Source organism: Callithrix jacchus, chromosome 2 (genome assembly GCF_049354715.1).
Source record: "Callithrix jacchus isolate 240 chromosome 2, calJac240_pri, whole genome shotgun sequence".
NCBI lineage: Eukaryota > Metazoa > Chordata > Mammalia > Primates > Cebidae > Callithrix > Callithrix jacchus.
This window is the reverse complement of record NC_133503.1, coordinates 42,703,445-42,724,988: the sequence shown is the minus strand read 5'-3', so window position 1 is coordinate 42,724,988 and position 21,544 is coordinate 42,703,445. Positions and strand designations below refer to the sequence as shown.

The 21,544-nt window shown below is 38.7% G+C and overlaps 1 protein-coding gene across 3 annotated transcripts in view; it reads right to left on the bottom strand.

The window, feature by feature from the left end:
- KCTD16 (potassium channel tetramerization domain containing 16) overlaps window positions 1-21,196 on the bottom strand; it is a 275,415-nt gene extending 254,219 nt beyond the window's left edge. Inside the window, exons 1-2 of one of the 3 annotated variants that reach the window (XM_002744379.7) lie at window positions 20,524-21,196; window positions 19,023-20,234 (exon numbers count right to left, since the gene is read on the bottom strand). In XM_002744379.7, the coding sequence (XP_002744425.2) occupies window positions 19,023-19,854 (832 nt within the window). In that variant the 5' untranslated portion in view covers window positions 19,855-20,234; window positions 20,524-21,196. The remainder of the gene's footprint in view (window positions 1-19,022; window positions 20,235-20,523) is intronic. The other 2 variants (XM_008986989.5, XM_054250251.2) reach the window with 2 other exon arrangements.
- Window positions 21,197-21,544: the final 348 nt, after the last annotated feature.

Here is a 21,544-nt window from a genome sequence, read left to right as displayed (position 1 = left end):
ATTCCTATATTTCACTTTTTACGAAAACTTCTTGAAAGTTCTGTCTATACTCACTTTTCCTAGTTCCTCTGCTACGATTCCTCTTCTTGCTCTTAGCAGTTCATCGAAACTGCTGCTGTGAAAGTAACCAATGACTTCCACATTGGTACATCCAATAGGTATACTCAAGTTGCCAAGAATTGACTCTTTCAGCGGTGGTGACTCCGTTCCACTTGAAGCATTTTTATTTATTTTCACTTGACTTTCAGTAAAGAGAACCCACTTTTCTGGTTCTCTTCCTACCTCATTGACCGTTCCTTCTGAGTCTCCTTTGTAGGTTCCTCTTCAACTCCCAGATCTTAACGCCTGAGTGTTTAGGCCTCCATTCTTGGACGTACTCTCTTTTCTTACTGCATTACTCCCTTAGTGCTGTCATTCAGTCTCAGGTGTAAATACATTCTACATGCTGATGACTCCCAACTTTACATACTAAGCCTGAACTTTGCCCTACAACCACAGACCCATATATCTAACTCCTATTATTCACATGAATGTCTAACAAGCATCTCCAACCTAACATGTCCAGAATTCGAGTTTCTAATATCACCACTAAAACCCCAGTCTTTCCGCAGGTTTCTTTACCTTGGTTAGTAGTAACTCCATACTTCCAAATTGCTTAAGCTAAAAATCTTGAAGTCATCCTTGACACTGTTCTTTCGCTCACACAACACACCCATGCCATCACCATATTCTGATGCCTCTACCTTCAAAATATCTCCAGAATCTGGCCATTCTCACCGTTTCCACTCCTCTTGACCTCTGAGCCATCCAGTCCTCACAACTGGATTATTCCAATAGTTGTCTAATTGATTGTCTCACTTCTTCCCTTGGTTTCATCAGTCTGTTCTCAAAATAGCAACGAGGATTGAATACAACAGCTAGTTTGTTAAAATATATGTCAAAGTTCCAACATCATTTGGCAGGCAGCTTTTAAAAACAGGCCAAATCTTGTCACTTGCCTGCTGAAAACCAAACAATGGCTGCCCACGTTAGCAGAGTCAAAGTCAAAGTCCTTACAAAGACCTATAAATCCCTGAAGATTCTGGTTCTCTTTTATCTCTCTCATCTCATTTTCTCCCAGGCTCTTCCTCCCTTACCAGTTCTAGCTACGCTGCCCCTCTAAGCTTCTTCTCCAATAGACCCAGCACTCTCCAAACTCAGGACCTTGATAAGTGCTTTGCCCTCCACCTGTCAGATTCTGCATAGTTTGTAAATTCATCTTCTATAAGCCTTTTCAGTGAAGATGTCCCCGTCTTTTACCTAAAATTCCAACACACACTCCTAAACCCAGCCTGCTTCATTCTCCATAGTGTTTATCTCATATCCTTGTGATCTAATTTATGTTTCACTTATCTATGCTGTTTATCATCCAACTCTGCAGACACACATATACACATACATCCTAGGATATAAAATTCTTGAAGGCAGACAACTATGTGTATTTTATTCAGTGCTGACTCCTCAGCGTCTAGGACACTTTTTTGGCATACATTAGCTGTTTAATAAAAATAGGTAAATACATTAATAATGTATAAAACTGTTAGCACAAACCCTGGCAGAGATAAACCACCCTCAAATGTTGGCAGTTATGTATTCATAGAGACATAGATTTGGCCGGGTGCAATGTCTCACACCTGTAATCCCACCACTTTGGGAGGCCGAGGCAGGCAGATTACCTGAGGTCAGGAGATTGAGACCAGCCTGGCCAACATGATGAAACCCCACCTCAACTAAAAATACAAAAATTATCTGAGTGTGGTGACACATGCCTGTAATTCCAGCTACTTAGGTGGCAGAGGTGGGAGAATCGCTTGAACCTGGGAGGCAGAGGTTGCAGTGAGCCGAGATCATGCCAGTGCACTTCAGCATGGGTAATAGACTAAGACCTTGTCTCAAAAAAAAAAAAAAAGACACACAGTTTTTTTTTTTCTCAAAGTCAAACTCAGAACCACTTCAGGTTCAATCTCACAGTGAACAATTGAAGAAACAATAAGATCCATTTTATTTAACAAACTCATACTGAATATATTCCACCCATTGTTCTAAATCCTTTAAAAATATTTTCTCATGGATAGGAAAACTCTGTACTCTATAGCTAACCCAATGTAACTTAGAAATTAAAAAGCACTTACAGTCCTTGGAGTCAGAGAGACTCGACTGGAGTCTGAATCCTGATTTTATAATTTACTAGATAGGATCTTAGGTAAGAATATAGGTCTCAGTCTTCTTCTCTGTAAAACTGGAGAAATAATCCCTACCTCCTAATCATTCTAATGAGAAGTCTTAGTGCTCTAAAGAGAAAACATTGTAACATCTACAAAGCACTTATCACAGTATCTGCTGGGTGACTTGAACTTAATGGGTGGCATGTATAATTCATTTCAGAGAAGGCAAACACTTAAGTCGAGAAAAACAAAAACCATATGAAATGAGGAAAAGCAAAGGTACATACTTTCCTGTCTCTAGGGTTTTAGGATTTTCTTCAGGATTCAGAAGAAAAAAAAGTTCAGAGAGGCAGTTGGTTTTTCAATAAAGAATAACTTTTTCTTTTTAGTTTTTTTTTTTGGTTGCAAGCTTGCCGTTATAATGGCTAGGCTTCTAAAATAATGGAAAGCTGTTATTAACCTGAAATACTTACAACAAAATTATGTTCCCAAATAACTCTCCCAAAATGCAAAACTAGGCAAACTACCAAAAAAAAGAAGCATATGTCTGAATATTTTATGACTTAAACAGAGTCACAGGTTAGTCATAGGTTCATGCTTAAATGTACCCTTTCTCTAGGGACCAACAATGCTTGCTAGGGCACCAAGATTAATCTTTTTTTTTTTTTGAGACAGAGTCTCACTCCACCACCAGGTGCCAGGCTGGAGTGCAGTGGCGAGACCGCAGTTTACTGCAACCTCTGCCTCCTGGGTTCAAGCAATTCTCCTGCCTCAGCCTCCCAAGTAGGTGGAAACACAGGCGCATGCCACCACACCTAGCTAATTTTTTTTGTATTTTTAGTAGAGATGGGGTTTCACCATGTTGGCCAGGATGGTCTCGATCTCTTGACCTCGCGATCCGCCCTCCTCAGCCTCCCAAAGTGCTGGGATTACAGGCGTGAGTCACCATGCCCGGCCAATTAATCTTGTTTAAGACTACTTCACTCATATTAGTCTTCCTACTGATTCTAGAGCCAGAAACTCCTAATATGACTTTTTAGTTTTAAAGACACACACACACACACACACACACACACACACACACACACATTTTTGCTTAGGTATTTGATGGAGTAGAGGAAGACAAAGATAAATTCTCCCTATTCTGCTTCAAATTTTTTGACATCTTTTTTGTACTATGAAATTCTGTGCCTTTTCATATCTGTGGTACCTAGGAAATCAGATTCTTAAAAATAATCCTGTGTAGGAGTCACTGGGAGAAGAGATTGTATCCCAGAAGTTCTGTGTGGGTAACTGAGGACAGATTGTCAGATTTCGGCCCAATCTGGTTCAATTTTTTTAAAAGCTGTATCATGAGAAAATTGTGTTCATAAAACTTGAAATTTGAAGAGGAAAAAGAAGAAAAAAATCAGCCATGTTAAGCACCTTCTCCCATCCACACACCCTACTGGAGGCTTTATGTGGGCTTCTGATTTTATCTTGTGAGGTGGTTCCCTTGAATAGCTGCTTTGGCAGTTGGAAAAAGATAGCACTGCCATCTGGTATTTCTGTGATATGGCATGATGGTGAGAATGCCAGAATTCGGGTCAGGGCAATTGGAGTTTGAATTCTGCCTGCACCAATTATTATAATACATGGCATTGATGTGGGTCCAGGGGTAGAGATAATTACTTTGACGTTCAGCTCCATCTGCCACCTCTGATCTTCATCAATCTACCCTCACCCCCATTCTTAATATGAACCTATGAACTTTCCTTAAACTTAAAGCCAGATGGTTACTACTAGGTTCTACTGTGCAGAAATTCTGAAGCAGCACCTAAGAATGTGATCTTGGTTAAGTTAAAGTTCTCTGAGCTTCAGTTACCATTGTGGGGTTTGTGGAGATTAAATGGAAAACACATTACATGATACAGGACATAGTGTTTAGGAAAGATAGCTATGATTATTGCTAACATCTCAGAATGTAAATATATACCATAGCATACCTATACATTATTTCTATCTGGAGTCAGGAGGAATACTTGCTACTTAGGTAGCAAGTTAAGACAGCAATTATTTGACTATATTGTATCTCACTGTTTGGAAGAAGACTTGTTTTCTCAAAAAGAATTAAATTACCAAGGCAAATTACAGACGATAAAAAATATAAAAATATAGCTATAATAAAAAGAAAGTGTTCCTGCTGTGTTTATAAAGAAGAATACAGTTGATATGAAGGATTATTTGCAAACACACCCAAAATAGATTTTTTTGTTTACAATTAATTCTTCACGTCAGAATAGAAAATGCCATTTTAACCAGAGATTTTACCACAGTTTTCTAAGCCCTTTGGAGGAAAAAAAAAATTAGATTGTTCCAATAAAATAATATGAAAACCTTAGGTTTTATTTATGACATAGAAAATAATTCCAAAATACTAGATAGAAAGCATTTAAGGTCAGTTGCAGAAACCATTTTCCACATTCTGTTTTCAATAGAAATAACTCCTATTGTTTGTGTTGTTAGCAAAAAAAAATAAATGTAAAGTGGATAATTAATGTGACGTTCTCAGAAAGATCCAAAAGATAGAATCAAAATTAATTTGTTTTTGATAAAGTTTAATTTTCCTAACAATTGCCTTCATATAGACTTGTTCTGATAACTAAATATAAGTCAAAGGAAAACAGAAAGAATGAAAATGAACACACTACTACGAACCCGAACAAAAATGCAAAAAGCCAGGTTCTCTTGCTTTTTATTTAGAATAAGAATATTTTTATTTAGAATATCTGGGTCAGGTTCTTTTCAAACACCTACACTGAGCCCTAGGTTCCCTGGAGTTGCCTCAAGGGCCACCAAGATAAAAGGAAGAAATGGGAAACAGGGAGGAACATCTTACCTAATTCTCACTTCAATCAAAACAGCACCACTTTAAAAGCTTCTATATGTTGTCCTTTACCTAGGACTTCATTTACAGCCTGGCAACTCAAAGTCAGGAAACTGAATCATGAAGTCATGGAATTCCTCCCCTCTCCACCTCAGGATGCTCTAATTGTATAAAGTAAGTTGATTTTATAAAGTATACAGCCTAGCATATAAAAAAACACTTCACATTTTCACCCAGCATTGCAGTTTACAGGACTTGGATAAGACATTTGTTTTAATTCGTTTGGCCAGGGCCTACATGCCATAAGGGTACAATTATTGCAAAAATCGAGGAGCTCCAAATGTACCCACATCTTGGATGTATGATACTCAACTTTATAAAAATATAGGGCTGGTGCTACCGTTCTATTAAAACCTATTTTTCATTTTATCTTCTTTATTTCTTTATAAGCTTATTAGCTATATATCTGTGTTTTGTTACTTGAGTGAGTTCTTCAGAATTTATAGCATACATTTTTAACTTTCTACTATCTACTTCTAAGTGATATTATACCACTTCGTGCACATAAGAATCTTACAATGGCATATCCTCATTTTTTCCCCTCCAGGCCCTTGGAATATAGTTGTTATGCATCTTATTTTGATGTTTTATATCCACACCACATTATTACTTTTTCTTTAATCAATAATCTTATAATGATTTAAATAATAAAAATGTATTTGCCCATTAAAAATACTTACTTTTTTTTTGTTTTGACCATTGATATATATAAATGCTTTAGCAACTCTGTAAAAAAAAAATAAGAAAGCAGATTTAGGCCAGGTGTGGTGGCTCATTCTGTAATCCCAGCACTTTGGGAGGCTGAGGCAGGCAGATCAAAAGGTCAGGAGTTCCAGAGCAGCCTGCAATATGGTGAAATCCCGTCTCTACTAAAAATACAAAAATTAGCCGGGTATGGTGGCATGTGCCTGTAGTCCCAGCTATTCCGGAGGCTGAGGCAGAAGAATTGCTTCAATCTAGGAGGCAGAGGTTGTAGTGAGCCGAGATTATGCCACTGCACTCCAGCCTGGGTGACAGAGGAAGACTCTGTCTCAAAAATAAAAAACAAAAAAAGCGGATTTAATGTCTCTCTTCTTCATTGCCCATCCAAAAGATATTCTCTAGATGTTCACTCAAGCTAACATAAAATCTGCCTTAATAGCAGACATCTAATAAGAAACATGGTCACTTTAAATATGTGGTATTATTTGCTACTCGGTGTGTTATGATGCAGTTACATAGATCCACGATTCCTGTCATACAACAGAGGTACTTGTGGTACCTGACGTTCCCCACTCCTATGCACATCTCTTATCCTCTCTGAAGGTTTAAGTTGCCCCTTCTTTTTTTTTATCTCATTCATTTCCATAACAAGCCAGCTATTTTACATATATATATATATATATATATACATACATACATGTATATAGTAAGTGTGCATGTATAAACACACACACATAAATATACATAAATTTGCTGCCTCCATGAGAGGAAATTCTATTATCATAATTTAACATGGTGAAGTGGGAAGAATAGAGAAAAATAACTTATTGAGTGCCTACTATGTATAAGGCACTATAGGTGTTGAGGATACAAAAGAGTAGGACAACTATAGCTCCTACCCACATGAAGCTTACAGTTTATACATACAGCGAGAGAATAAGCTAGTAAGTCAAGAAAATAATTGCACATGTGAACAATACTAGGATACAAACAAATAAGGTACATCACTAGGAAATTGACATCACTAGGAAAACACTGGCTACTTCAGCTGGGAATACACATCACTAGGAAAACATGGGCTACTTCAGCTGGGATGGCAGCAGAAGGCCTTTTCAAGGAAAACCCTGAAGAATGAGTAGGTCTCAGAAAAATGAGTAGTGGAAGGAAGAGTGTTTGGGGGAGAGGTAAAACAAATCCCTTGAGGTGGGAGAGAGGCTGGCCTGTAGCAAGAACCATCAAAATGGCAGCATAATAGATGAGTGCATAAAGAAGGGGCAGGAGAGGTGAGCGGACCAAAGGAACTAGAGGAATATGAGTTGTAATGTGTTTTTTCTGTCTCTAGGGTCATGAAGTATGTGTAGTAACAGTGCAGAGTTAGACCAGTGGGTAGCTGCTGCACTTCTGTTTCGGCAGCAGGCAGCATCACTCTTAACAGTGCCCATCTGCTCTGTTTCTCCTGCTGGGTCCAATTCATAAGATGAATTAAAAGAGCTAGGAGAGGCCGGGTGCCGTGTCTCATGCCTGTAATCCCAGCACTTTGGGAGGCCGAGACGGGTGGATCTCTTGAGGTCAGGAGTTGGAGAACAGCCTGGCCAACATGGTGAAACCCCATCTCAACTAAAAATACAAAATTAGCCAGGCGTGATGGCAGGCACCTGGAGTCCCAGCTACTCAGGAGGCTGAGGCAGGAGGAGAATAGATTGATCCCAGGAGGTAGAGATTGCAGTGAGCCGAGATCACACCACTGCACTCCAGCCTCCAGTCTGAGAGACAGAGAGAAACTCTGTAAAAAAAAAAAAAAAAGAACTGGGAGATAAAATTTCTAGCTACTGATAAGAACAAAGTTAACAAGATGGCATGACCTTGGCTCAACCCCCTTTTATGTGCAGGGAGGTACTCTGATGTGTTAGGAAGTAAAGACACTTGTCCAAGTATGCCCTGATAGGAAGTAATCTAACTAAGGCTTTTATCCAGATGAATTTGATGTCGTTAGGGTATTCAACCATATTTTACTGTCACTCATGGAGTATATTCATGATTAAAAGTAAGTTTCAAGTAAAATGAGGGCAAATATCATTTATGTTACATGTCACATTTCCTTACTTTCAAATGTGGTATTATTAATTTATCTATTCATCCCACAAATTTTTATTGAGCCCCTCCTGAGTTTTCAGCCCTGTAGTAGTTGCTGAAAATGATCTGTGCATGAGATTGTCAAGGTAAATCAGTAATGCTTAAAGTTAAAATACTAATAATGATGATATATACCATTTTGATAATCATTATAAAAGGATACTACAAATATAAAGTACTCTAAAAATCAATTACTGGTCATTTAAACTATCATTTGGACTCTGATTTGGCATAAGCACTTTTAAAAGACAAAGCTTTGAATGGAAGAGAATCCTGAAGAGTTCAAAAATATATATGATATTGGTTCCGGGCATACTATTAATAATATCATTTGCACAGCTACCACTGGAAAAAAATCTAATTAAATGAGAAATAAAATGATTGTTAATAATTTTAAGGTATTCCTAAGCCTCCTAGGATATAACTTTTATAACTCCACCCACCAGCTAGTATCTGAAAGTCAACAAATGCAAAAAAGATTTAAGTACTTTTCTCTAAGTATTAACATTAAATCGGTTTTAATTTCCTGATACCCCAAGTTCCAACTAGGAGCTACTTCTTTATCTTCATATCAGTTTAAACTTCATCATCACACTAGATTGAAATTTCCCATTTACTATTCTAATCTCTTTCTATACCATATGCTCCATGGCAACATTGGCCATATGCTTCTGTACACAGGTGAATTATTGGGACTCTGTGTAATCGTGGGCACACTGTAGGTGTTCGATAGGTATTTCTAGAAGTATAAGAGCCCACCACTACATGTGGTGGATTATGTCAAGGAACCTAACACGCACAAGAGCAAAGCGCACCGCAAGGTCATGGTGCCTCTCATTTACTCACACACACCTGGAAAGTAGTAAACAGAACTCTCAGCAAGTAACTGAGGCTAGACCTAAATCTGCCTGTTAAGGAAGGTCATTTTGATGAAAAATGTCAAGATGTGTAAGAAAACAAAATTACACTTCATTACTTTTTTTTTTGGTCTGTATGTGAGGGTGCAGATGAAGGAAGGTTTGAAGTGCCTGCAGTTTCCAATCGATGAAGTACATGCAGATTGTTAATCACTTCCCTGGCAGATTGTGCAGAGGTACTAGAAAATCATTAACATGAAGAGTTTGTGAATCGGAATGCTGATTCTTTGCATACAGATGTAACATTTTCCACCCATTGCAACAGAACAGGCCTACCGAAAAGAGCTTCATAAAACACAGGTCCTCAGCAAGTGTAAAGCAATAACGTCTTTCCAAACAAATAAATATTTTATATTTTTGAGCATCCAAAGTTGACCTAAAACTGTTGAAAATATCATACATTATATTATCAGTTATTACCTCTCTGTCCCAGAGAAACATCTATTCAGAAAAGCCAAGTGAAACTGCTCATTTTCTGAGATATACTTTTATTGGGCTAAAAGGAATTAATAAATTTTACTTTGTTGCAGCTTGACAAAATTGAAAAACTCCACACAGATATCCCTCTGCTTAAGGAAAAAAAACTCACCTAGTTGACTAGAAAGAGAATTAATAAAAACGGGATTCTATTTTCCATTTGAATTACAGTGTAATTTTGCAGGCATCTGCCCATAGGAAAATGTCTTTAACTGATGTAAATGAGTGCTTAAGCTGTAAGAAAATCACCTCCTGGGTTCAAGTGATTCTCCAGCCTTGGCCTCCTGAGTAGCGGAGACTATAAGCACCTGCCACCATACCCGGCTAATTTTTGTATTTTTAGCAGAAATGGGGTTTCTCCATGTTGGCCAAGCTGGTCTCAAATTCCTTAACTCAGGTGCTCCACCCACCTCGGCCTCCCCAAGTGCTGGGATTACCAGTGACCAAAGTGCTGGGATTATGAGCCACCCTGCCCGGCTGAGAGTCTCTTAACTTTGCCACCAAATTATGTTCAATGAGTTGCTTTCTATTTTCATTAATACAACAGATTATATCACATTTACTCAGAATAAAACGTTGCTGTAAATTTGACTGAGGAAATTATGATAACTTTCTTTTTTGGAATGCAACTGATGAATAAAAGTAGAGAAGTATGGATTTCTTTGCATGGGGCAGTTTTTGAATGTCTCACGCAGTAACAGCCTCCCATCCCATTAGCAATCTTATTTCCTTTGAATGCCACATAACACAGCTACTCACAGTGTGAAGCAAAATGCCTTGTTTTCATTTCTGGAGCAATTTCAATGATCCTATCATCAGTGGCATACTCAACAACCATTTTCTGTCACCATGAAAGGGAATACTCTCTAGGCTGATATTAACAAAAGGTTATTCTAATTCTCTAGTGATCAAATACATAATTTAGTTGTATTTTTAATTTTTAATTTCACCATATATTACTCTAGGTTCAGAAAAGGCACAGGTTGAAATCAAGGTGAAGCGCCGGGGGGAGAAAAGCCTCTATGAATCACTTCCATTGTGGAATAGCCAGAATGAGGTAAAGAGTTGCTAGAATTTGAAGACTTTAAGGAGTTTACTCCAAATTCAATGATAACAGCTGAAACTTCTTATAAAGTGACGGCGTATATTTTTTGTTTGTTTTAACATCAATAAACTGGGCAAAGTTTTCAAACGGACTATTAGAAAGAATCTCATATGTTATTTAAAGGAAGCCCTTGTGTCTCACCCATGCCAGTATTCCCAGAGGTCCTCATAGTTATTAAGACTGCTATAGCACTGACTAGGTACCTGGCACTGTTCTAAGCACTTTCTATATATCAACCCATTTAATTATCATAACAACCGTATGTGACAAGTATATTGTTATCCTCTCCATTTTACAGGTGAGGAAACTGAAGCATGAGAGTAATTTGCTAATGATCATGTATCCAGTAGGTAGCAAAGCTAGGATTCAACCTCAAGCTGTCTGGGCACAAAAATCCAGGCTCTTAACCACTATGTTATGCTACCTCTGGCATTAAGAAATGCCAGAGGCATTTGTGGGATGAGAAGAAGAAATTGAATACTTTGGCAGTAAGAAAATTAAGAAGGCAACTTTGTCGGTCTCACAGTACACTTTGCCTTCTGCTAGAGTTCTTTTTCTACTGGGGATATTTATCAATTTTGCAGCTTTTTTCTGAATCCTGAGTCCCTCCTGGTTTGCTTCGTAAACCTGGCCACATCCAGCTTCAATTTACTCCTGCCAGGATGAACCAACTGAAAGGAAACCATGGGAGGCTTGGCTGCTGGGGTTTTTCTCAGTTCCCTAGAGCTAGAATCATTGTGCAGGTGCTAAGAGTAGAGCCCCTTTCAATGAGAATTTCAACCAGTATATAAAATGCTTAGCACTCATTTAAAGTTAGAAAATAACATTATTATTATGTAAAGCATCAATCACACCATCACTGCTCCCCAGTTTTGCTATTAAGAGATAATATAATAGTATGTTCAAGACAGTGGCATCTACCAAAGCAGCATATTGCAGTAGGAACTTTTAAAAAATGCATTCTAAAGAAATATTTATAAAGTACTATATCTACATTTGTGTCAGGCACTGCACCAGGTATAATAATGAACATGACAGATACAGTTTCTGTCTTCATAAAGATTACAGTTGGAGAGACAGGTAAATAAACAAGTAGAATACATTATTATATTTGCCATGATATAGAAAAATAGGATCTTAAGAGGCAAAGACAAGGGGTACCTAATCCAGGTATGGTGGACTAGGAAAGGTTTTCCAGAAGAAGTAACTTCTGGATTGAAAACTGAACATTTGGCCGGGCGCGGTGGCTCACGCCTATAATCCCAGCACTTTGGGAGGCCAAGTCGGGTAGATCACGAGGTCAAGAGATCAAGATCATCCTGGTCAACAAGGTGAAACCCTGTCGCTACTAAAAATACAAAAATTAGCTGGGCATGGTGGTGCGCACCTGTAGTCCCAGCTACTCGGGAGGCTGAGGCAGGAAAATTGCTTGAACCCAGAAGGCGGAGGTTGCGGTGAGCCGAGATCCTGCCATTGCACTCCAGCCTGGGTAACAATAGCAAAACTCCATGTCAAAAAAAAAAAAAAGAAAGAAAGAAAACTGAACATTTAGCTAATCAAAGCAAATGGAGGCAGAGTTCCAGGCAGAAGGAACATCATGCACAAAAAAATGAACATGCAAGTATGCAACAGTATCCAGGAACTAAAAGAGATCTATTATGGCTAAGGTTATAAATGCAAGAGGGGCAGAATGGCAATAGTAGAGGCTGAGGAGGGAAGCAGAAGTGATTTCACAAAAGGATGTGGTTCATTTTAAAGCGTTTGTATTTGAATACAAGAGCATCTGTAAGACAATTACCAACTTTAAGCAAAGGAGGGACGTGGTCAGTCCCTGCTTAGAAATCTCATCATATCTGCAGCAAGGGGGATAGAGGCAAAGGGGAAAATACTGGATGTGGGATGGGGAGGACAATTTAAGCTCATTTGCAATGGTATAGAAAAGCAATGCTCAGGGTCTGGGCCAGGCAGCATCAGCAGAGATGGAAAGAAGAGGATGGACTTCAGTCAGATGAAGCAGAAGAGGAGAAGAACCATTGGAGAAAGTGGGGAGAAGAAAGAATCAGGAATGTCACCTACATTTTATTCCTTCTTGGATAACTGAGTGACTAGTAATGCCATTTAGAAAAGAGGCTTGGGAAACACAAATGATAAGTTCAGTGGAGTTTCAGCACAGTTGAAAGAATCCAAAGATATTCAAATGTAAAATGAGAATAGCCAGAAGGCAAACTTTTCTGCCCAAAATGATTCTCATAGTCAACAGGCCCACTGCACATCTTGGTAAGCTCATTGCCCCTGAATGGTAATGACAAGAATCTAATGACAAGGATGGAAGTGCAATACTAGACCTTGAATGACTGGAGAGAAAAGGAGGGGCCTCTTTGAATGCCTGCTTTGTCATCAGAATCAACCTGCAAAATGGAGAGAATACATCCAATTGCTATTGAATCAGACGATAAATATGTAAAAGCTAACAATAAAAAGAAGCCCTTACCTTGTCTCCATAACATATAGCATTTCAATCCATTAATACAAATTGTAAAATGGACTTGCCATCCCCTGTGAAGACTTCCTGTCAGAAACACTGAAAGTGAATCTGTTAAGCCTCTAAAACTTGGAGACTAGATCTAAGGAGCTTACCAAAAACATAGGGATTGAGGAGGATATATTAATAATATCATGGAGATCATAGAGATAAATAAGTAAAACCCAGAATGCAGGATATTCAACATGACAACTGCATTTCATGAAACAAATAAGGTGTAAAAAAGAGAAAGAAGGGAGGGAGGGAGGGAGGAAGGGGAGGGGAAGGGAGGAAGGGAAGGAAAACAGAAACAGAAGAGGGAAGCAAGCAAGAGAAAGAAAGGGAAGCATTAAGAGACTTATGGACATTTTACTACTTTGTTGCATATACATTATATGCAGTATTTGTTAAATTATGAGAAAAAATAAAATTAGTAACCAAATACAATATAACATATAGATTTCATTTGCATCTTGATTGAAACAAACCAACTTTTAAGAATGTTGTGAGGAAATCAGGAAAGTTTAAACACTGACTAGATATTTGATAATATTAAAGAATTATTGATTTTGTCTGTTATAATGGTATAATGTATAATATTATATAATGATGATATGTTGCTTTTAAAAGTCATTTATATTTTAGAAATATATTGGTATTTTTGTATGAAGAAGATAATCGACGTCTGGGATTTGCTTCAGGTTTGCATCCAGTGTTGACAGAAGGGAAAGTAAGTAGGTATATGGATGACACAAGATTGGTCTTACAGTGATAAATGTAACTATTTGAGCTAGGCGATGGTTACACGAAAGTTCATTATGCCATTATCTCTACATTTGGATGCATTTGAAAATTTCTGTAATAAAAAATTAACTGATTTGTGAAGAAATACAATACTTGAGAAAAGCCATAGCAAAGATGAAAGAAAAAGAGCAACAGTGAGTTGTGATGCAGAAACTGAGCATTCATCTATCCGTTTCTGGAGGACTTCTTTCTATACATGGACTGGCACTCCTCCTATGCGTAGTCACTCCTCTCCATGTTTTGTGTTTGGAGGTGTTCCAGATGGAGCTTTGTGGCACATTCACAGCTACTTCCATTTCTAATTTCTTTGATTAGATCCAGCCTCATTAGGCTGTTAGAAACATTTGGTCTTCTCTTTCTGATCATATATATATATATATATATATATATATATATAATGTATCAGGACACATAGAGGCAACCTCAGAGACCTCCCCTCTCCGCCCATACATTGATACATTTCTTGCTGCCAAATTCCTTCCCTGATACCACAGACCCAAGAAGAAGCTATTTTAATCTCCTCCTACAAGGAATTGGACTCAGGTAACAGCTCTTGCTTGGCATAGAAGTGAAAACAGTATAATAAAATACTTTACTAACATGCTTATATCACAGTTCTATTGAGCCCAATACTCAGTGCACAGCATCTTAAAGAAATAAGAAAAAAATATATCTGCTGTTTCTGCCCTTTATTATTTAATATCTGCCTGAGCATGGGTAAAAACTGACTTCATAATTGAAGCCTTATACTTAAACTGTGGTTTTTCATCAGAAATTAAGAAGCTTCAAATCTTAAGAACACTTTCTTCAGGGTAAAAGGATGCCTGGTTCACACCTATTAAAAGTCCTCTTATGTACAAATACCCCTGGGGAAAGTAACATCATGCTGTGAAAGCATTCTAAGTATAATGACAGAGCAGAATTTTTCCTGACAAGCTTTGATTATGGCACGGGAGAAAGAAGTGGAGAGAAGAAGTGACTCAAACAGAAGGGAAGAGGAGCAGCTAAGGTGAGACAACAGAAGGAAGTCACAGGGAGAGATGCAGGTAGTGTAGGGACCAAACCTCACATACCTTATGATTTTGGCTACTCTACTATCCCTGATGTTTCACTTTGAATGTGCCGATACCATATCTCCATGGGCAATACAAATGGAAATTATTACAGGTTGAGGATCCCTTACTCAAAATGCCTGAACCAAACATGCTTCAGATTCTGGATTTGTTCAGATTTTATAATATTTGCATATATGTAATGACATATCTTGGGGCTAAGGCTCAAGTCTGAACATGAAATTCATTTATATTTTATATGCAAAGCATACACATAGCCTGAATATAATTGTATAAAATATGTTTAATAATTTGGGGCATGATACAAGGTTTGTGTTGAGTACTTACATGTGGAATATTCCACTTGTGGCACCATGCCAGTGCTCAAGAGGTTTTGGATTTTGAAGCATTTTGGATTTTGGATTTTTGAATTAGGGGTGCTCAACCTGTGCTGGTATCTTTCAAGTAGCCAGGAGAAAAAAGTTAGAATCATTTTAGGATAGATCCATTTCCACCTGTTTTCTTATGAAAGCACATGGTTTTATTGAAGCTTGTTAAAGTCAATCTTAGTTAAATTATTCACAGTGGCCAAACCGTATATTTCTCCCCAATACAAGATCACACAGCTGAATTTGAAGAGGGAGATAATTTCTTGTACTACTTTTTTCCAACAGCCTATCTTAATCAATAATCCTGAAGATATATACTGCATCTAAAAGGTAATTTAAAGACTTCAATGGAAGGAACTCTAAACGTGAGGAAAAGAAGAGAAGAAAGGTTAAAATGCACTTACAAGCTGCAATTTGTTGAAAAGATGGTGAATCAGTGTGTTTCTTTCTATAATTCACAGAAATCAGGGTGTATATTTTCAGGACAAGTGTCCTATGAATTAAACTCCCTATGTGTGGTCATGTTATCACAGTTTTATTAGAGGCAAATGCCTTTAAATCTTAGTGCTTTCAGGCATTTGGCTGAAGTAACTCACTTATGAGTAGGCTTATGGAAATGTGCATAATTCTCTCCAACCAAGAACAATCTTCCCACTCTCTCGGGCGTCAGAAGATGGCTCTAGAAATAAAGGTTCATTTATTTCCATGCACCTGTCATTTGGTTCCTAAGTGACGTGAATTGTTATTGAATATCTAGTTCAAAATCAGGACTTGTCTTTTCCAGATTACATAGTTCCCATTTTATTTAGAGGTGAATAAAGAAGGTATTTTCTGATATTTATGACATCGCCTTCCACATAATGCTTGAAAAGTAGTTATTCAGCCAGTTGGGTGGGAAAGGAAAAAAGAAACCTTCTTATTGTTTTAAATTAAAGCAAAGGACATATCTAAAATACTTTGCAAGGCAATCCCTAGGGTAGACATTTCTTTTCTGTGTTCTTGTATCACTCATATTAACTCTTTTAGTTGCAGATAAGTGAATCACAATCCATAGCATTTCATCTGTATTTTGGTGTGTAAGTGATATAGACAAACACATTTATTACCTGCCTCTTAAACACATACATACAAACACCTGTTGACTTTTTCATTGTTCATTGTTCTATACTAACACAACACTTGCTCAAAACTATCTGACCTTAGTCATCAATTCTAGGTCCACATGAAAATTTAAATGAGGTAAGAATCTAACTTATTCATGGTTGATAGGTAGATTTCAGTCTCCCAAATTTTTCTTGGATGACTCAGAAGAAAAATAGGCAAACAGGGAAACAAGAAGTCTCTCCCCATGATTATGAACCAGCATGCAATGCACTAATTTCTCGCTGTTTATTTTTTACTGAGTTATCGATCCATGCGAAGTGACTCTGCACTATTCCTGAGTTATTAAAAAAGACTGATTGCTTAGAGTTAATTCCTTTATATATATAGTGACAAACTCCTTAGATCCAAGGATCTACTCACATCCCCCTATGTTTATCCCCCTAAGCCCAGGAGGAACTTGAGTTCCTTTGTGAAAAGCATCTTTGCATGCAGCCAACTCATTGCTTTAGAGCATCTCCCATGGTTTTGGCCCATTAACCCGAGCACAACAGCTTGATGAATTAATGCTTATATAGGCACAGTTGGCAGCTTCTAATTAAATAATTATGGCTAAGCAGCTGCACGGAAGCTGTTATGCACCCTAGAAAGCCAGCTGTCAGTTTTATTGGTCCTAAGACAGAGGAAGAGTTAACACTTAGCTCTGGCTGTTGGGTACAGAGGGGAAGTATATCATTTGCAAGATATATGCTGCTAGTATGGATTTCCTGTACATTTGTGCTAGCCTGTCCATGGAGAGATGGAGAACAAACTGTTCCATGGCAATCTCTCAGCAATTCAACAAAGAAAGAAGCAATGACACAGACAGGAGAATGGAGCCTGTGCGGAGCAATCTAAAGAGAAATAGTGTTGGACAGCCTTGGATGAACACAGAAATGCCACTGGTAGACAAATAAATATCAGTGTGTGGGTATCATTTATGTAAGCAAGTGACTATAAATCCAATGTGGTCTTTTTGGAGGTATAACCAGTATGTTTTCATTTATTTGGATGAAGCTTCTTATGATGCTATGTTTTCAAATATTCAAAATTGTAGGGCATGGTAAATACTACAAAGCTGCATTGAAACTATCTCTAAGATGTACTTCTTCAAAAAGTTTGGAGAAGATATTTGTTCTTCAGAATAACAGATAATGTCATATTCCTTTATAGAAATCTAAAAAGCTGTAATCTTATCTCTACCCTAGTGGGAAATTTACCAAAAAGAAGAAGACAGTGTCTGGCCACTAAGCTCTGGCATAAAGGAAGATACAGATTGTAGATAAAGGCCACAGATAGGATTAATGAGCCAAATGATGGTTGTTATTGCACGTCAATATACTCCTGAACTAACCACTGATTTCGTTTTTCTCCACAGGTTGTTCTGGTTATGCAACACATGTGTCTTAACTTCTAAAAACCAAATGTGTGATAGCTTAGTAGAGAATGACTTGGCCTCCCACTCGCCTCTTCACCAAGGTTCCCAGCATCATTGCCAAAGGACTAAACATAACTAACAGAAAAAAAACAGTCCAAGAAATTCAGTCCTACTTTTATGTTTACAGAAATTTAGACATTTTAATCCCAAATTCTGGATTCATGTTAGAATACGAATAGAAGAAATCAAATGTTAACACTGGAAATATATTTCTTGTGTAATTTACTTGAACCAACTCCTGGGCCTGTTGAAAACTGGCAGTTAAGATCAAGTACCAAAGAGTGCAGGCTGATTTACTCTTTTCCTTTCAGAGATCAATGGCTCATAGTTTATAGTTTAGAATAATGCTATATCACAAAATGAGGAATCTGTAGGGTGTCTTCATTTAAGCACATGAACTAACGTCTAAGAGCCCCTTATTTAAAAGGCTTCAGTATCATTGTTTCATTTCCTCCCCCGCCCCCGCCCAACCGCCCCGGGTTTCCTTTTATGTCAGTAATTCTATCACTAAGCTGTCTAAAGGTGTTTGTATGTGATTGACAATTCTCAAGGATCTTTTTCCTTTTAGATAGATCTTAAATGAAGTTCAGCTTAATTAAGTCTGCAGTACAACTCAAGTCTCAGTACAAAAAGCTACAGAATCAAACAGCAGATTTGTAAAACCCTTAAAAGCAAATTTTAGAATTGGGGGGAGTAGGGGGCCTTTCAGCAGTCTGCACTGCCATCTAGCCAAGACCACATTATTCATTGCAACATCCATTTGTGTTTTCAAAGCCCCTGATGAAAGCAAATCTTCAGTAACCAGCTTAATAGACCTCAAAGTCCAGCTAAATGAATAGACAGCACTAATTCATCCACTGAGTATACTAAGCTCCTGTGAGGCCGCAATGTAATCATCGACCTTATTTTCACAATTCAATATCTAGCAAAGAAAAAGATATATGTGTTTGTTTCCATTTTACATATTGCATATACCAACATCATTTTTATCTTGCGATTTTGGAGGCCTTTGAATATTCAGTGACCTCATTGGATAAAAGTTACCTTAGGTTAGATATGAGAACTGAATTATAGCCTCTAAATCTCTAGCTGTAACTCCAGACTTAAAAGAATTCCAAACCATGTTCCTTAGGTATAGACAGAACACGCAGACCGTACACATTTGTGAAGAGAATTGACACACATTAAAAATTAAAAGAACCCTTTGTACTTACGGTAGAAGACATATTCAGTGTAGCTTGACCAGATCTTGTCATCGGTATATTGGTTGATGAAAGATGCTGTCACCGATGAGTTACAGGCCACCATGTGGAATCCACACTCTGACAACATATCAAAAGCCCTTTCCAGGTGCTTGAATTTGAGATAAAATCTGGAGGTGTATCTTTCTGGGGCTCGGTCAGGGTCTCTGCTTTCATTCAAAGTTTCTCCAAAGACTTCTTTTGCCAAGGAAATCCTTCCACAAACCAAAATCCGGGGAACTCTCCGAAACTTGGCATCTGCCTGTCCCTCTCTGCCCAAGGTGCAGGATCCTCTGTAACCCACAGTAATGAAACCCCACTTGCGGTCGGCAGGGAGCAGGGAGGAAGGGGGGCAGATTCTTGTGTCGCTTCCTTGGGAGGCATCTTCAAAGTCACTGTGGCAGAATTCATCTGGGCTTTGCTTGATTTCATCAGGGGTTAGGAGTTTGACCAAGTCTGGGAGCTGGAAATATTCAGCTTCCCTTTTCAGTCTTCCTTTTTCTGGAAAGTGATCAGGCAGGACCACCTGCCTGTCCCTGAGATAGTCCAGAATATAACGGAACAAGAATCCATCTCTGTCAATGAAAAACCTTCCCTTGGAGTCCTTGGCTAGATCGTTAGCCGTGTCTCTCTTTGGGGAAAACATTTTCCACAGGAGGGTATGAGGGATGCTTATCAATGTGGAATGGCGAGTAAAATAAACTTGACCCCCGACATTCAGCTCTACCACCTCAGGGAAGGAGTTGGGAACTGCGGCCCCTTGTTCTCGAGGATAATAACGACTACAGTTTCCACTCAGAGCCATTGTCCCTTTCTTCTGCTGCTGCTATTTTGATTTAAAGGTGCAATCCAATGGAGTCACAGCCTTATCCTTTGTATCAACTTGTAAGAAAGGGAAAAAGATGCAAACCTATTAAAAATGACCTCCTCTTATCCCAGTTTTTTTCCCCCAAGAAAGCAAAATGTATCAAAGTCCACAGGTGAAGTGATGCTGAAAAAGTAGTTTAAACCCTGGATGGTAGTGAGCTATTACTTCATAGAATATAATCAACTCGTCTATATCCAGTCTTCCATGAAGCTCACAGGCAAGGCAGGCCAAGTCCCCAGTTACTCAGATGTCCGTCTGAAGGAAAAGAGAAAAAAATATTTCCTCAAACCCAGAATGAGTCAGAAAAAGAGAGTCCTCTGGAGAGAGAGAGGGAGGGAGGGAAAAATAGAGGGAGGGAGAGAGAGATTATTTTACATAAGCAGCCCTGGAAGTACTGATCTCAGCCGTTCCTCAATTAAATCACAGCTTCTCTCATGCTATTTTGTGTCTACATGTTTATCCATAAGCCTCTGTCTCCAGCAATTAGTATGAAAAACAATTCTACTTGTAAGACTACACTAAAAAGAAACATGCAATTTTCAACTTCTAAAAGGGAATTTTTTTTTTTTCAGCTGGAGAGGAAAAGCAATAAGTCTTCGAGCTTACCTTAGTGAGTGCTGGAGACCCAGTTCTCGTGAAAAAAAAAAAAATAATAATAATAATAGGAAGAACCATTTGTAAAGCAATCAGAATCCACAGCCAAACTGAGTCTGGATCTTGTCAAATCCCAAACAGGTAAACGACCGAGGTATCAATGAAAAGTGCCAGGCAGGTGTGCTTTTGGAAAATAATTATTATATATATATATATATATATGTATTTATATAAATGTATATTTGTGTTTATGTATGTATGTAGGTACGTATGTATTCACTCCGTATCTTAAGTTAAAACAAGTCACAAAAAAGTTAAACCGTGATGAGAGAAGGTTGGGTTGAAGAAGTAAAGCAGAGAAAATATTCAATGAAAGCTTCCCCAGGAAAAAAAAAAAAAAAAATCTTTGGAAAGGATCCTTAAAAGAGAGTTGCAAGAGGTACCAGGACTTAGAAGCTTTTCAGAAAGCCCAGAAGCAGAAAGATCGAAAGACGAGCCCTGCTGGGGTCCCAGGTTGCCACCCCACCTGCCGGCAAGGGCAAACGGACTCCCATGTTCCCAGCCAGGTGGGAGCCGGTGGGAGCCGAAGGCCAAGGCAGCGCAGAGATGCCAGCGGGGGGCCCGGGGTTCCGGCTTCTCTGGCGGCGGAGCTGGGTGGTTCCACAGTTCCCAGTGCAGTTCGGATGCTGTTGTTTCAGCAGTGCAGGCAAGAAACCATCCAGGGAAATGACTATTACATCATCTTAAAGGAATATGGCTTGGAGAAAGCGGAGGCAGCTCCGAGTCACGTCCTCCTCGGTGACAGGTTGCCAGGACTGCACGGGGACGCCGCGCTCCAGCGGTGGGCATGCGATTGCCAGGCGCGCGGGGCTTGGGGCGGGGACGCAGCGCTGCGCAGCCACTTCCCTCCCTGTCCTGTCCTGGATGGAGTCTGGAGTTTCCAAGGGCCTTTTCCTTCTTGTTTGTCTTTACCTCCACCTCCATCACCATCCCACAGCAAATCCCTGCCCCCTACCCAAGAAGTGAGATAAAC